Source organism: Periophthalmus magnuspinnatus, chromosome 12 (assembly GCF_009829125.3).
Source record: "Periophthalmus magnuspinnatus isolate fPerMag1 chromosome 12, fPerMag1.2.pri, whole genome shotgun sequence".
In the NCBI taxonomy this organism is placed as follows: Eukaryota; Metazoa; Chordata; class Actinopteri; order Gobiiformes; family Gobiidae; genus Periophthalmus; species Periophthalmus magnuspinnatus.
The window spans coordinates 18,767,291-18,783,119 of NC_047137.1; the positions used below are offsets into that span (position 1 = coordinate 18,767,291).

The 15,829-nt window shown below is 51.8% G+C and overlaps 2 protein-coding genes across 3 annotated transcripts in view; both read left to right on the forward strand.

Moving 5' to 3' along the window:
• Positions 1-1,403: 1,403 nt before the first annotated feature.
• Positions 1,404-3,529, forward strand: LOC117379638 (lysozyme C-like). Its single transcript, XM_033976344.2, has 4 exons — positions 1,404-1,557; positions 2,309-2,467; positions 2,995-3,070; positions 3,354-3,529. The coding sequence occupies exons 1-4, from the start codon at positions 1,419-1,421 to the stop codon at positions 3,448-3,450; spliced, it is 471 nt and encodes a 156-aa protein (XP_033832235.1). The 5' UTR covers positions 1,404-1,418; the 3' UTR covers positions 3,451-3,529.
• A 6,955-nt stretch (positions 3,530-10,484) lies between these two features.
• dcc (DCC netrin 1 receptor) overlaps positions 10,485-15,829 on the forward strand; it is an 82,390-nt gene continuing 77,045 nt past the window's right edge. For both annotated transcript variants that reach the window (XM_055225691.1, XM_055225692.1), the window contains exon 1: positions 10,485-10,799. In XM_055225691.1, the coding sequence (XP_055081666.1) occupies positions 10,643-10,799 (157 nt within the window). In that variant the 5' untranslated portion in view covers positions 10,485-10,642. The remainder of the gene's footprint in view (positions 10,800-15,829) is intronic.

The window sequence follows — 15,829 nt, forward strand, 5'->3', positions numbered from 1 at the left end:
GTTCAGCTCTGGACTAAACCTGGACTGGGATCCAGAACAAACACTGGTCCAGATCTGGTCCATCTGTGTCAAAACAAATGTGTCCAACACGAGGGACAAAAGGACAAAAATATGACACGACTGAAAAACATGGAGGATTTGTGCAGAATCAAAGAGAAGAACTGAACTGTTCATCTGAGAGAGAAATGTGGTTTTGTTTGTAAATGATGAGTGACCAATGAGCTGCTTCCACTCACACGTGTCACTCAAATTAACAAATCTGATTGGACGATGGTGTTTGATCTGGAGCGGAGACACGACGGAGAGAGTGGAGCCCAGACTGATGCCAATCTGTGTAAGACACTGGACCTGCCACACAATCCCCCTCATGACCTGTCCTTCAAACCAGATCTCTTGGGCGTGGTCTCGTGTGTGGTCTTGTGCGTGGTCTCGGGCGTGGTCTCGTGCGTGGTCTTGTGAGTGGTCTCGTGCGTGGTCTTGTGCGTGGTCTCGGGCAGCAGTGCATGATGGGAGCTGTAGTCCGACCCTAAGTGTGATCTGTTAGGCTGTAATTATCGCTCTTTTCCCTGATGAACTGTTTGACTTGCGGTGCTTTTAAATCCGGTTCAGACGATTCCAGACACGCCTCAAACAGACCCCTGACCCCCGACCTCCGCTCGCTGCTGTGGGAAATTAAAATGGCCGCCTTCAGAGGAGAGGAGTTTGAGCCACGAGTTTAATCACTGTAGAAAGAACAAACCCCCAAGTGAGAGCGAGGAGCTGAGGAACAAGAGCGAAGGAAACGGACTCCTCCAGCGAGGTACTCCTCACCAGGACCAGGGCCCGGGCCTAGACCTGGATCTTAACCCCACACCAAACCATCTGACCACCCTCACCACCTCCCCTGTCCTCCTCTGTCACAAACGTATGGTCACAAACCTGGTTTACACCTGGTTTAGTCCAGATTTAGACCTGGTTTAGTCCTGGTTTAGACCTGGTTTAGTCCTGGTTTAGTTCTGGTCTTGTTCAAACTTAACTTCCCTCAGAAAAGTCCCGTTTCAGAAGTACTTCCTGTTTTATAAAGTTTACTTCCTGTTTTATAAAGTTCACTTCCTGTTTGAGGTCAGTCTTTAACACAGAGTCTGTTTAGATGAACTGTCACTTTTGCTCCTGTTTGTTCTTTACATTGTTTGGAGTTTGGATCTGCAAATCTCATGGTATGTGGGCGCATACCACTGTCTGCCTGTGTGCCTTTGAGCAGGGACACGCCTGCGAGCGCTCGCAGTCTGAAGGGGCGGGGCCGGTTGGACTGGTAATGCTGGGAAACTCCACCCACGGCGATAAAATCTCACCCACTCACCAGCTCAGTTCAGACCTGGTTTAGTCCTGGTTCAGTCCTGGTTTAGTCCTGCTCTAGTCCTGCTTCAGTCCCGGTCGTCATGGAGATGCTGCGGTTGCTGGTTCTACTCCCGGGGCTCTGTGCTGTGGCTCAGGGCCTGGTGTTTGAGAGGTGCCAATGGGCCAAACTCCTGAAGAGCAGAGGAATGGACCAGTACCAGAAGATCAGCCTGGCAGACTGTGAGTACTGGACCAGGACTAAACCAGGACTAAACCAGGACTGGACCAGGACTAAACCAGGACTGGACCAGGACTGGACCAGGACTAAACCAGTACTAAACCAGGACTAGACCAGAACTGGACCAGGACTAAACCAGGAATGGACCAGAACTGGACCAGGACTAAACCAGGACTAAACCAGGATTGGACCAGGACTAAACCAGGACTGGACCAGGACTGGACCAGGACTAAATCAAAACTAATCCAGGTCTATACTAGGGCTAAACCAGGACTAGAACAGAACTAAACTAGAACTGGATCAATGCATTATTATGAAGTACTGAATCTCTGATTGGTCCTCTCCTCCTCCTCTCTGATTGGTCCTCTCCTCCTCTCTGATTGGTCCTCTCCTCCTCTCTGATTGGTCCTCTCCTCCTCTCTGATTGGTCCTCTCCTCCTCCTCTCTGATTGGTCCTCTCCCTCCTCCTCTCTGATTGGTCCTCTCCTCCTCTCTGATTGGTCCTCTCCCTCCTCCTCTCTGATTGGTCCTCTCCCTCCTCCTCTCTGATTGGTCCTCTCCTCCTCCTCTCTGATTCGTCCTCTCCTCCTCTCTGATTGGTCCTCTCCCTCCTCCTCTCTGATTGGTCCTCTCCTCCTCTCTGATTGGTCCTCTCCTCCTCTCTGATTGGTCCTCTCCCTCCTCCTCTCTGATTGGTCCTCTCCTCCTCTCTGATTGGTCCTCTCCTCCGCTCTGATTGGTCGTCTGTCTCAGGGGTGTGTCTGACTCGGTGGGAATCGAGCTTCAACACCAAAACCGTGAACCACAACCGTGACAACTCCACCGACTACGGAATCTTCCAGATCAACAGCAAATGGTGGTGCAAGGACGGAGGCGTGAGCAAGGCCAACGGCTGCAACATCATGTGCTCAGGTAACGGCCAATCAGAGACCAGCGCTCAGGTAACGGCCAATCAGAGACCAGCGCTCATGTTCTAACACTGTTCCTCATCAAGAACATGAAGAGGTTTGGATGTCGTCCATGTTTGAGTAATCTAGAGATCTCTCCTGGGCTCTATTCAAACCCTCCTTAAAGTTAGCAGTATGAACCTGTACGAAGCTCCGCCCACAAGCCTACATCACCCATGTAAGAGGCTCCGCCCACAGGCCTACATCACCCACGCTCCACACGACAATCCTCCATAAATAAACAAAAACATGACACAAACTGTGCACTATGACGCGACAAACCTGGTGTGATGTGCAGGAGTTTCATTAGTGCGATGAGGCTGATTGTGATAGTGCTCTGAAGGGGGAGGGGCTTAGCACAGAGAGCAAACAGAGGAGAGACTCAGAGCGACAAAAACAAAAGTGAAGCTTAAAAAACATGTTATTTCAATGTTTTGGGCGAATGTGTCATTGTCTTTGTCCCTGATGCCCCCTGCTGGTCTGTCTCTGCAGCGCTTCTCGCCGATGACCCGACCGTTGCCATAAACTGCGCCAAAACCGTCGCCAGGCAACAGGGCGCCAAGGCCTGGTGAGTCATGTGATCCTGCAGCCAATCACAGGCCAGGAAATGTCCCACAGGAAGTGAATTAGTCTGTGGCTTAATCCTGATATTTTGGGTTTAGTCCTGGTTTAGTCCTGGTTTAGACCTGGTTTAGTCCTGGTTTAGACCTGGTTTAGTCCTGGATCAGTCCGGGTTTAGTCCTGGTTTAGTCCTGGTTTAGACCTGGTTTAGTCCTGGTTTAGACCTGATTTAGACCTGGTTTAGTCCTGGTTTAGTCCTGGTTCAGTCCTGACTCAGACTCTTTTTTCAGGGTGGCCTGGAGAAATCGCTGTCAGGGCAAAGACTTGAGTCCGTACCTTAAAGGCTGTGGACTGGACCTGTCTGACCCCGCCCTTCACTTCCTGTAGAGGAGCTCAGGCCCCGCCCTTCACTTCCTGTAGAGGAGCTCAGGCCCCGCCCTTCACTTCCTGTAGAGGCCCGTGTCACTTCCTGATCTGTTTTATTTGTCAGTGAAACTCTTTATTTTCTCAAACCTGAGCACTCTGGGCATGCTCAGTGTGAACGAGACAAAGACGTCCTCAGAGACGTCCTCAGAGACGTCCTCAGAGACGTCCTCAGACCGAAAGACGTCCTCAGAGACGTCCTCAGACCCAAGACGTCCTCAGACCCAACGACGTCCTCAGACCCAAAGACGTCCTCAGACCCAAAGACGTCCTCAGACCCAAAGACGTCCTCAGACCCGTCTCTGGTCGGGTTCAGATAAATCCTGTGTATTCTCGTGTCTCTGTCTAAATGTGAAACTACAATAAAGACGTGTCTCAGTCTGTCTCATGTGTCCTCTGCGTTTGACGTGTCCTCCAGTGTCTCTGGGTTAAACCACAAATCAGAGCTCGAGTGTCAGAGCAAAGAGTCAGTCTGGAGCGCGGCATATCTAACCTGCCGCTGCCGCGTTCAAAACAGGAAGTGATCATCAAAACAGTAAGTGATCATGTCGCACTTCCTGCTCCATCGACTCTTTGTCCAGTTCACTCTGTGTATAAACAGCGCCCCCTCTGTCCCCTCTGTCCTCTCTCTGTCCCCTCTCGCTGTCTCTTCAGACTCATTCTGGTCTTAAATGTTCGTATTAACCCTCTACATGATCCTGGGGTTTTTATTTCACTATTGTGTCTGTAAATCAAGATATGAACATTAATAACAGACACATCAGGTCCTTCTTTCCCCAAGTGACCTCGGGGATTCTGGGTAAACCTGCATTTGACCCGTCCTTCAGAGGTCAGAGTTCATCGTGGGGCTTCTTATTTGTTCTGGTGAGGATTTGGTTTGTATTTTTCTGTGATGAGACTTGATCTGAGGCTGAACATCTCACTTCTGTAATGAGTATTTTAACGAGTACTTTAATGAGTACTATAATGAGTACTATAATGAGTACTATAATGAGTACTTTAATGAGTACTATAATGAGTACTTTAGTTTGTACTTTAAGTGTTTCTACAGTTTCTTTAAAGCAGCTGCTGTTTCTTGTACATTTACACCAGTTCTTTGGGGATACGTCCTTTTATTGTCCTGATAAACTGTTTGGTCCAATGTTCCACGACCGGGACCAAAACCACACGGCTCCTCCTGAGGTCGAGTATCGGTCTGGTTCTCTTCAGTCCCTCTGTCACGATGCATGTATTTCTGTTTCCTGTGTTGTTTCTCTGTGTGCTTCTCCCCTCCCTCACCTGCCTGAGTCTGGAGCTGGGCGGAGTTCCTGGCTCCTCCCACGCTCACCTGTATCCCATCAGCACGATCACCTCCACCTGCCATGGACAAGAGGAGCCAGGACCAGACACTCAGGGCCAGATCGTCCGCGTGTCAAACGTGGTCTCTTGTTCTCGTCTCTTGTCCTCTTGTTCTCGTCTTGTGTCCTTTTGTTCTTGTCTCATGTCCTCTTGTTCTCGTCTTGTGTCCTTTTGTTCTTGTCTCGTGTCCTCTTGTTCTCGTCTCTTGTTCTCGTCTCGTGTCCTTTTGTTCTTGTCTCATGTCCTCTTGTTCTCGTCTTGTGTCCTTTTGTTCTTGTCTCGTGTCCTCTTGTTCTCGTCTCTTGTTCTCGTCTCGTGTCCTTTTGTTCTTGTCTCATGTCCTCTTGTTCTCGTCTTGTGTCCTTTTGTTCTTGTCTCGTGTCCTCTTGTTCTCGTCTCTTGTTCTCGTCTCGTGTCCTTTTGTTCTTGTCTCATGTCCTCTTGTTCTCGTCTTGTGTCCTTTTGTTCTTGTCTCGTGTCCTCTTGTTCTCGTCTCTTGTTCTCGTCTCGTGTCCTTTTGTTCTTGTCTCATGTCCTCTTGTTCTCGTCTCGTGTCCTTTTGTTCTTGTCTCATGTCCTCTTGTTCTCGTCTTGTGTCCTTTTGTTCTTGTCTCGTGTCCTCTTGTTCTCGTCTCTTGTTCTCGTCTCGTGTCCTCTTGTTCTCGTCTCGTGTTCTCGTCTCTTGTTCTCGTCTCGTGTCCTCTTGTTCTCGTCTCGTGTTCTCGTCTCTTGTTCTCGTCTTGTGTCCTCTTGTTCTCGTCTCGTGTCCTTTTGTTCTTGTCTCGTGTCCTCTTGTTCTCGTCTTGTGTCCTCTTGTTCTCATCTCGTGTCCTCTTACTTATCTGACCTGGAGCGGGCGACTGGGTCACGGGGGTCACGGAGGTCACAGGGGTCAAAAGGGTCACAGGGGACTGTGTATATAACTGGACACGGCTAACATATATTCCACAGACACACATGCAGAACACCCCAGCGTCACTGCAAAGCGTCGTGAGTGGAATCGTTTTAATGTGTCTTAAATTTGTTTTAAAAAGGGGCGGGGCTGAACATTAGCATTAGCATTAGCATTAGTTGCAGTATTTAGTCCAATTACTTTGTCCCTGCCAAATTCTGTGACATTTAAGGAGGAACTAAACTTCTTCTGAGAGTTCATACTTCACTGTGATTGGTTAAATCTGCCTGTCACTCACTCAGAGGCCGACCAATAGGAGGAGGGGGCGTGTCTGTTTGAGCTTAGAGCCTTTAAAGAGGCGGCGCTCAGCAAAATGGACTTTTTGGAGCTTTCTACCGTGTTATAATGTTGTTCTCTCTCCTCCCTCCTTCCCTTCTTCTCTCCTTCTCTCCTTGGCTCCTCCCTTCTAATATCCTTTCTCGTCTCCTCTCTCCTTTCCTTCTGGCTTCCTCGTCGTCTTGTCTTCTTGTCTCTTCTCTTCTTGCCTCTTTGCCTCCTTGCTTCCTCTCCTCGGCTCCTCGTCCCTTTTTCTCCTTCCTCATCGTCTCCTCCCTCCTTGTCTCCTCCCTCCTTACCTCCTCTCTCCTTGCCTCCTTGCTTCCTTGTCTCCTTGTCTCCTCATTAGGATGCGGCTCAGGTCTGAAGCTGCTGTGGTTCAATAACAACATTCAGCTAAACGTCTGATCGATAAAACACACAGAGAATACAGACCAGGACTAAACCCGGACTAAACCGGGACTAAACCGGGACTAAACCAGGACTAAACCCGGACTAAACCCGGACTAAACCAGGACTAAACCGGGACTAAACCAGGACTAAACCCGGACTAAACCCGGACTAAACCAGGACTAAACCAGGACTAAACCGGGACTAAACCAGGACTAAACCCGGACTAAACCAGGACTAAACCGGGACTAAACCAGGACTAAACCGGGACTAAACCGGGACTAAACCAGGACTAAACCAGGACTAAACCCAGACTAAACCGGGACTAAACCGGGACTAAACCCGGACTAAACCAGGACTAAACCCAGACTAAACCGGGACTAAACCGGGACTAAACCGGGACTAAACCGGGACTAAACCAGGACTAAACCAGGACTAAACCCAGACTAAACCGGGACTAAACCGGGACTAAACCCGGACTAAACCAGGACTAAACCAGGACTAAACCGGGACTAAACCGGGACTAAACCGGGACTAAACCGGGACTAAACCGGGACTAAACCCGGACTAAACCAGGACTAAACCGGGACTAAACCCGGACTAAACCGGGACTAAACCGGGACTAAACCAGGACTGAACCCGGACTAAGTCCGGACTAAAACAAGACTAAACATGGTCCTGTGGACTTGTTGCTGTTATTATCAGTTTGATAAAGTGATTAAGATCAATACAGTTTTTGCTGCCTCCCCGTGTGTCAGATGCCCTCCCTGTGTGTGTCAGATGCCCTCCCTGTGTGTCAGATGCCCTCCCTGTGTGTCAGATGCCCTCCCTGTGTCTCCTTGTGTCTTATTCTGTGTAAAACCTGTTGACTCTGTAGTTTAGATTTTACACACATGATCTGAAACATCTGATTCTCTCCGATGTGAATTTTCCTGAACCATAGACCCGGTTCAGACCCGGTTCAGACCCAGCTCAGAGCCGGTTCAGAGCCGTTTCTCTCGGGTCTAGACCTCATTAGCTCAGGGAAGTGGCAGCTCGTCTCGTTAGCTGTGAAAGGTCAGACGTCTGTGTGTGCATGAGAATCAGGAGTTAGACCGCACCGCTGTCTCCCTCTCCCATTTAACACTAATGAGCAACGTCATCCCTGTGACCGCACCAGGAGGTGGACCGCACCAGGAGGTGGACCGCACCGGGAGGTGGACCGCACCGGGAGGTGGACCGCACCAGCTCCTGGTGCACCGGGAGGTGGACCGCACCAGGAGGTAGACCGCACCAGGAGCTGGACCACACCAGGAGCTGGACCGCACCAGGAGCTGGACCGCACCAGGAGGTAGACTGCACCAGGAGCTGGACCGCACCAGGAGGTGGACCGCACCAGGAGGTGGACCGCACAAGGAGGTGGACCGCACCAGGAGTCTCCCTCTTGTTCAAGACGCCTGACGCCATCTTGGTTCTTGTTGTTAATATAAACATAAACTCAAAAAGAACCTGCCCAAACTGTCAGGTCTGAGGTTCTAGGATCAATAAAATGAATAATATCTGTCTGTTCTAAATGTGCTCCAAGTGTGTGTTCTAACATTGTTCTAAACCTGTTCTACGTGTGTTCTGACATCGTTCTAAACCTGTTTTGTTCTAACCTTGTTCTAAGTCCATGTCAGATCCGCACAGAGGCGAGGATGCTCCTGATCTGTGGTCTGGTTTTAACATTGAGCAGTCAGAGGAGGAGGCCCAGAGGAGGAGGCCCAGAGGAGGAGGCCCAGAGGAGGAGGCCCAGAGGAGGAGGCCCAGAGGAGGAGGCCCAGAGGAGGAGGCCCAGAGGAGGAGGTGACCCGGGCTGCTGCTGTGTCATGTCGTGGAGGACATCAGGGCACAGACAGTTTGTATATTTTTACTTTACAAGTTGAGGAGTGAAAGTGTCTCTGGGAGGCGCAGCGAGGAGGTCCTGGTTTAATCTGGACTGTGGGAGAGAGAGGGTCCACCGCAGGAGGAGGAGGGAGGAGGCTGAGGGAGGAGGCTGAGGGAGCACTGTCCACACTGACCTGGTCAACACATGGAGAGAGGAGTCACCTGGAGCCACTACACCTGTGACACACACACCTGTGACACACACACCTGTGACACACACACCTGTGACACACACACCTGTGACACACACACCTGTGTGTAGTTTGTACATGTGACACATGTCCAGGTCGTGGTCACTCGTGGTGGTCGTTTCCTTCGCCGCTCGCGCTCGTCGCTCTGTTTTCTCACTGGAAGAACAGAGCAGAGAAAAGTCCTCAAAATGGCGCCTAAAAGAAGAAGCAGAATCCAGTGAACAGGGACTGAGCTGAGGTTTATTTAAATGAACTTTACAGACGGGGCATCTGGAGTAAAACCTCCCCAGGCCCCACTGCTGCTGACCTTTGACCCCTGATGGAGGGCAGCTCTGGAGAGAGGGGAGCGTCTTGTCTTTATAATAAGACTCCTCACGCCTCCTCCTCAGACTGAATCTCCCATGAGCCTCCTCTCTCCCTCACGTCGTGTGTGCTCCAGGAGTTAGACCGCTCCCTCCTCATTTAAGCTCCAACACAAAGTGAACCTGTCATCCCCAATGAGACGCAGGAATTAGACCGCACCGCTGTCTCATTAAACTGTAACAGTAATGAACCAGCTCCGACACACGTCTGCTCCTCTCTGCTCCTGTGTGCCCCTCTCTGCTCCTCCTCTGGTTCTCCTCCTCTGGTTCTCCTCCTCTGTCTCTCCTCCTCTGGTTCTCCTCCTCTGGTTCTCCTCCTCTGGTTCTCCTCCTCTGGTTCTCCTCCTCTGGTGTAAATCCTCGTCAAAATAAATTGGTATCATCTGGATTAAATCTCCTGTTTGACACAGACTGACCCTGAGCTCCATGTTTCCTCCTCAAACACTGGAGTTGTGTTTGTTTCATTCACATGTTTGAGTCACTTTATTATTCGTCTGTTACATCTACAAAGATCAAAATACGACGTTCCACCTTGTGATGTCATCAAGTGGTAGTTTTTTACCTTTAGTTCAGTCGAGATAAGAGACAACTCCAGGACTGAAATGATCCAGATGATTCTATAAATGAAGGTGTGTGGAGTTTAAAAACACAGTGGAGCACTTCCTGTATCACCACATGATGACATCACAAGGTGGAACAGAGTGTTTTCAGTCTGAGAGAAGAACTCAGTCTAAATCTGCAGGTTTGTGTTAAACATGTGAGAATGAAACAAAACACAACTCCAGGTCTGTGTGTGATGAGTCGAGTCACAGACTCAGGTCAAAACTGAACTGAAACATGAAAGTGTTTTTTATCTCAGGTCAAAGGTCAAGAGGAGCAGGTGGAGGCCTGTGTCACACCTGCCCCATCACAGACGGAGAAGGCACCAAGCCTCCACCCGCAACCCCTCCACCCTCTCCTCCTCCTCCTGCAGCTCCGGGGGTGGACCGCAGAGGGCAGCGGTGCGCCTCCTCTCCCCGCAGAGCGCCTCCTCCAGCGGCTTGTTGCTCTTCGGCCCCGCTCCGTGACTCCGGCCCGGGTTTTCCCTCCGCCCTCTTTAGATCAATGCCGCTCCGCTCTCCACCAGTGTCTCTCCACCTCCTCCCTCTCCCCCGTGCACACACACCCACACACACACACATAGAGACACACACACATACACACAGACACACATACACACAGACACACACACACCCATAGACACACACACATAGACACACACACCCCCACAGACACACACACACACACCGGCCCCTCCGCCGCTGCTCCCCGTCAGACAGCGCTCCTCCTCGGACACGCGGACCGGACCTGCCCGCTGTGAGCCGTGGGTCTGCGCGCGGACACAGACATGGGCGCTTCGTGACGTGACCGGGGCCGTGGAGAAGCTGCAGCCGGGGCTCGGTGCTTCGGGCTCGGTGTTTGGGGCTCCGTGTCTCGGGGAGAGTCGCCCTTCTTCGCCCTGACTCATCATCATCATCCGGGAGTGGATTTTGCGGTGGATTTTCTCGCGCTTTTGTGGATCCTTCATTTGGATTTTGTGGATCTGTTTGGCGTCGGAACCACCTCCAGAACCGGCCCCGGAACCACCCCCCGACCCGGCCCAGAGAGGACGGGGCTTTTTACGCATCGGGGCCGGTGTTCGGCGCACCTTGCCCTGCCTCTCCCGGAGCGTGTGCCCGGTGCTGTGGAGCTGTGGACGCGGCATGGAGCGCTCTGTGGGCGGGTGTGTGCTGGGGCTGTGGGGGTCCGGGAGGTGGAGGACCGGGAGATGGAGGACCGGGAGGTGGAGGAGCGGGTGTGGACCTCTGCTGCTGCTGGTGGTGGTGCTCGGTGGAGGACTGTGCGCTCATGCGGGGGACGGTGAGTGAAACGCGGCTTCTCTGCCCCGTGTCCCGCTGCGGGGAAACGTGTTGAATGTGTCTGATCCGCGGTGTCCAGGAGGAGCGTGAAGCGCCATAAAGACATTACGGAACATTAGGGACATTAGGGACATTAGGGACATTAGGGACAGTACGGAACATTACGGAACAGTGGCATTCTGGTACGTGCGGCGCGTGTTGATGAGGCGCTCCGGCCGTTTGGGGAGAGAGGAGGAATCAAAGGCCGCGGGTGGAGGTGCTGAGGAGGTGCGGGGCTGAAGGGCTGAGGAGGTGCGGGGGTTGAGGAGGAGGTGAGGAGCTGAGGAGGAGTGGGGCTGAAGAGGTGAGGAGGTGCGGGGCTGAGGAGGCGCAGGGCTGAGGAGACACAGGGCTGAGGAGGCACGGGGCTGAGGAGGTGAGGAGGTGCAGGACTGAGGAGGCGCAGGGCTGAGGAGGCGCAGGGCTGAGGAGGCGCAGGGCTGAGGAGGCGCAGGGCTCTCCTTCAGCCTGGAGGTGTTGAGTCCGTGTCTCTGTTTCTCGGTGGTTTGACTGGACACTGGACCAGGGGCCGGTCACTCGGTGGTAAATCGTTTTTTTCATAAAGTTTAATGTCACAGGTCAAATAAAACTGAAAACACTCTGTTCCACCTTGTGATGTCATCATGTGGTGATACAGGAAGTGCTCCACTGTGTTTTTAAACTCCACACACCTTCATTTATAGAATCATTTGTTTCATTTCAGTCCTGGAGTTGTCTCTTATCTCGACTGAACTAAAGGTAAAAGGAGGAGTTAATGTGAAAACTCCCACTTGATGACATCACAAGGTGGAACGTCGTATTTTGATCTTTGTAGATGTAACAGACTGATAATAAAGTGACTCAAACATGTGAATGAAACAAAACACAACTCCAGGTCTGTTTTGAGGAGGTCGGGGTTTTGCTGATGCTTGTTTATGTTTTTGTGGATCTGGGTCAGTTTTGTGCAGATTTTATGTAAAAAATGAAACAGGACGAAAAAATGAAGCTGTGACTTTTCAGTTTGGTTCAAATGTTTCAGTGAAACTCCAGTAAATTATGTTAATGCAGCTCTGTTAGTCCTGGTTTAGTCCTGGTTCAGTCCTGGTTTAGTTCTGGTTCAGTCCTGGTTCAGTCCTGGTTTAGTCCTGGTTTAGTCCTGGTTCAGTCCTGGTTTAGTTCTGGTTTAGTCCTGGTTTAGTCCTGGTTCAGTCCTTGTTCAGTCCTCGTTCGGTCCTGGTTTAGTCCTGGTTCAGTCCTGGTTTAGTTCTGGTTTAGTCCTGGTTTAGTCCTGGTTCAGTCCTGGTTTAGTTCTGGTTTAGTCCTGGTTTAGTCCTGGTTCAGTCCTGGTTTAGTTCTGGTTTAGTCCTGGTTTAGTCCTGGTTCAGTCCTGGTTTAGTTCTGGTTTAGTCCTGGTTTAGTCCTGGTTCAGTCCTGGTTTAGTTCTGGTTTAGTCCTGGTTTAGTCCTGGTTTAATCCTGGTTTAGTCCTGGTTTAGTCCTGGTTCAGTCCTGGTTTAGTTCTGGTTTAGTCCTGGTTTAGTCCTGGTTCAGTCCTGGTTTAGTTCTGGTTTAGTCCTGGTTTAGTCCTGGTTCAGTCCTGGTTTAGTTCTGGTTTAGTCCTGGTTCAGTTTAATTAAAGTTGGTGTAATTTATTGACGACATCACTGTTCAATAAACAGAGCTATAAATTACAAACGACACTGAATGCACCACAGGGACTGAGCCAGGACTGGACCCGGGCCAAGAGGGGCCAGACTGGGTCCAACACAGAACTGAACCAGGACTAACACAGGGTCTGAACCAGGACTGAACCAGGACTAAACCAGGACCGAACCAGGACTAAACCAGGTCTTGTTGAACCGGTCGATTTTCTCGTCTTTTAATTAAATGGAACATTTTACTCATGTTTTTAGTCGATTATTCCACAGACACTTGTGAGAAAAAGTCCCACAGTGGGGCTTTAACCCTGTCCTCCCGTGAGGACATGTCCCACAGTGTGTCCTCTGTTACACTCTGTGATGTCATCGGGTGGTGCTCCTCTGGGTTGTGTCTAAGGTGGTGGAGTTTGTTCTTCCTGTGGCGTGTGTCAGGGTCAGAGGTCACAGCTGATGATGTCACTGGCGGTGGGCGTGGCTAGAGGCGTTCAAAGGATCAAAAAACTGAAACCAGGACTAAACCAGGACTAAACCAGGACTAAACCAGGACTAAACCAGGACTAAACCAGGACTAAACTGTCCTCTGTGTTCATGAATGTTCCACTGACGTTTAAAGTGTTTTTAGAATTTCCCCTGATTCAACCCAGAGTTTGTTTATTCAGACAAACAAACAGCGGCAGAGTGGTTAGCCTCTCCTCTCCATTTAGATCTGGTTTAGACCTGGTTTAGTCCGGGTTCAGTCCCAGTTTAGTCCCGGTTTAGTCCCGGTCTAGTCCTGGTCTTGTCCCGGTTTAGTCCCGGTCTAGTCCTGGTTTAGTCCCGGTTTAGACCCGGTTTAGTCCCGGTTTAGATCCGGTTTAGTCCCGGTTTAGACCCGGTTTAGTCCCGGTTTAGTCCCGGTTTAGTCCCGGTTTAGTCCCGGTCTAGTCCTGGTCTTGTCCCGGTTTAGTCCCGGTCTAGTCCCGGTTTAGTCCCGGTTTAGACCCGGTTTAGTCCCGGTTTAGATCCGGTTTAGTCCCGGTTTAGACCCGGTTTAGTCCCGGTTTAGTCCCGGTTTAGTCCCGGTTTAGTCCCGGTTTAGTCCCGGTCTAGTCCTGGTCTTGTCCCGGTTTAGTCCCGGTCTAGTCCTGGTTTAGTCCCGGTTTAGACCCGGTTTAGTCCCGGTTTAGATCCGGTTTAGTCCCGGTTTAGACCCGGTTTAGTCCCGGTTTAGACCCGGTTTAGTCCCGGTTTAGACCCGGTTTAGTCCCGGTTTAGACCCGGTTTAGTCCTGTTGTGTCTTGTTCTCTGCAGCAGCTCATTCAGATTCCACTCAGGTTCAGAGCCACGGGCCGTGAACCAGGACTGGACTAGAATCCTAACCGGTCTAAAGAGTCCGCTCCTCCCCCACTGCTCCACAGAGGGGCCATCAGCGCCACAGCGGCCCACCCCAGAGCCCCTCAGCTGGGGCTACACGGTCCAGTCCACCCCCTACACCCCACAGCTCCAGAAAAGACTACAGTTTAGTTCTGTTTTAGTCCTGGTTTAGTCCTGTTTTAGTCCTGGTTTAGTCCTGGTTTAGTCCTGGTTGGGTCCAGGTTTAGTCCTGGTTTAGTCCTGGTTGGGTCCAGGTTTAGTCCTGGTTTAGTCCTGGTTGGGTCCGCTCTCTCTCGTCTCATTTCTGGGATTTGGGGGATTGGGTCTAGACTCGGATTTGGAATCTTTTCAAACTCAGATTCCGTTTTATTTGGAATCGAGAGTCGTCGTCGGACGACTTTGTTTTGTTTTATTTAAATTGTGTTTCTCAAAAAAATAAGCTCCAGGAGGAGAGTCCTGGTTTAGACCTGGTTTAGTCCTGGTTTAGTCCTGGTTTAGTCCTGGTTTAGACCTGGTTTAGTCCTGGTTTAGTCCTGGTTTAGACCTGGTTTAGTCCTGGTTTAGTCCTGGTTTAGTCCTGGTTTAGTCCTGGTTTAGTCCTGGTTTAGACCTGGTTTAGTCCTGGTTTAGACCTGGTTTGGTTCTGGTTTGGTTCTTTCTCTGCAGCAGAATCACAAAATGATGTGATTAAAGCAGATGATAAAAGTAACTGCGCCAGACTCATTCTGGGGGATTCTGGACCACGTCCGGTCGTGGTCTGGTCGTGGTCTGGTTGTGGTCTGGTCGTGGTTTGGTCGTGGTCTGGTCTGGTCGTGGTCTGGTCGTGGTCTGGCCGTGGTCTGGTCGTGGTCTGGTCGTGGTCTGGTCGTGGTCTGGTCGTGGTCTGGCCGTGGTCAGGTCGTGGTCTGGATGTGGTCTGGACGTGGTCTGGTCGTGGTCTGGTCGTGGTCAGGTCGTGGTCTGGATGTGGTCTGGACGTGGTCTGGTCGTGGTCAGGTCGTGGTCTGGTCTGGTCGTGGTCAGGTCGTGGTCTGGTCTGGTCGTGGTCAGGTCGTGGTCTGGTCTGGTCGTGGTCAGGTCGTGGTCTGGTTGTGGTCTGGTCGTGGTCTGGTCGTGGTCTGGACGTGGTCTGGTCGTGGTCTGGTCGTGGTCTGGTCGTGGTCTGGACGTGGTCTGGACGTGGTCTGGTCGTGGTCTGGTCGTGGTTTGGTCGTGGTCTGGTCGTGGTCTGGTCGTGGTCTGGCCGTGGTCTGGTCGTGGTCTGGTCGTGGTCTGGTCGTGGTTTGGTCGTGGTCTGGCCGTGGTCAGGTCGTGGTCTGGATGTGGTCTGGACGTGGTCTGGTCGTGGTCTGGTCGTGGTCAGGTCGTGGTCTGGATGTGGTCTGGACGTGGTCTGGTCGTGGTCAGGTCGTGGTCTGGTCTGGTCGTGGTCAGGTCGTGGTCTGGTCTGGTCGTGGTCAGGTCGTGGTCTGGTTGTGGTCTGGTCGTGGTCTGGTCTGGTCGTGGTCAGGTCGTGGTCTGGTCGTGGTCTGGTCGTGGTCAGGTCGTGGTCTGGATGTGGTCTGGACGTGGTCTGGTCGTGGTCAGGTCGTGGTCTGGTCTGGTCGTGGTCAGGTCGTGGTCTGGTCGTGGTCTGGTCTGGTCGTGGTCAGGTCGTGGTCTGGTCTGGTCAGGTCGTGGTCTGGATGTGGTCTGGACGTGGTCTGGTCGTGGTCAGGTCGTGGTCTGGTCTGGTCAGGTCGTGGTCTGGATGTGGTCTGGTCGTAGTTTGGTCGTGGTCTGGTCGTGGTCTGGTCGTGGTCAGGTCGTGGTCTGGTCGTGGTCAGGTCGTGGTCTGGATGTGGTCTGGACGTGGTCTGGTCGTGGTCAGGTCGTGGTCTGGATGTGGTCTGGTCGTGGTCTGGTCGTGGTCTGGACTCCTTGCAGCAGTGTATAGTGTTGGACTGAGCTGAGGCGCAGATCTCCAGCCACACTTCCCCCAGTCCGCCCCGGGGCAGCTGTGG

Coding starts and splice junctions, on each gene's coding strand:
- LOC117379638 (XM_033976344.2), top strand. CDS start 1,419: ATGGAGATGCTGCGGTTGCTGGTTCTACTCCCGGGGCTCTGTGCTGTG. Junction 1,558..2,308: donor GAAGATCAGCCTGGCAGACT/GTGAGTACTGGA, acceptor CGTCTGTCTCAG/GGGTGTGTCTGACTCGGTGG. Junction 3,071..3,353: donor CAACAGGGCGCCAAGGCCTG/GTGAGTCATGTG, acceptor CTCTTTTTTCAG/GGTGGCCTGGAGAAATCGCT.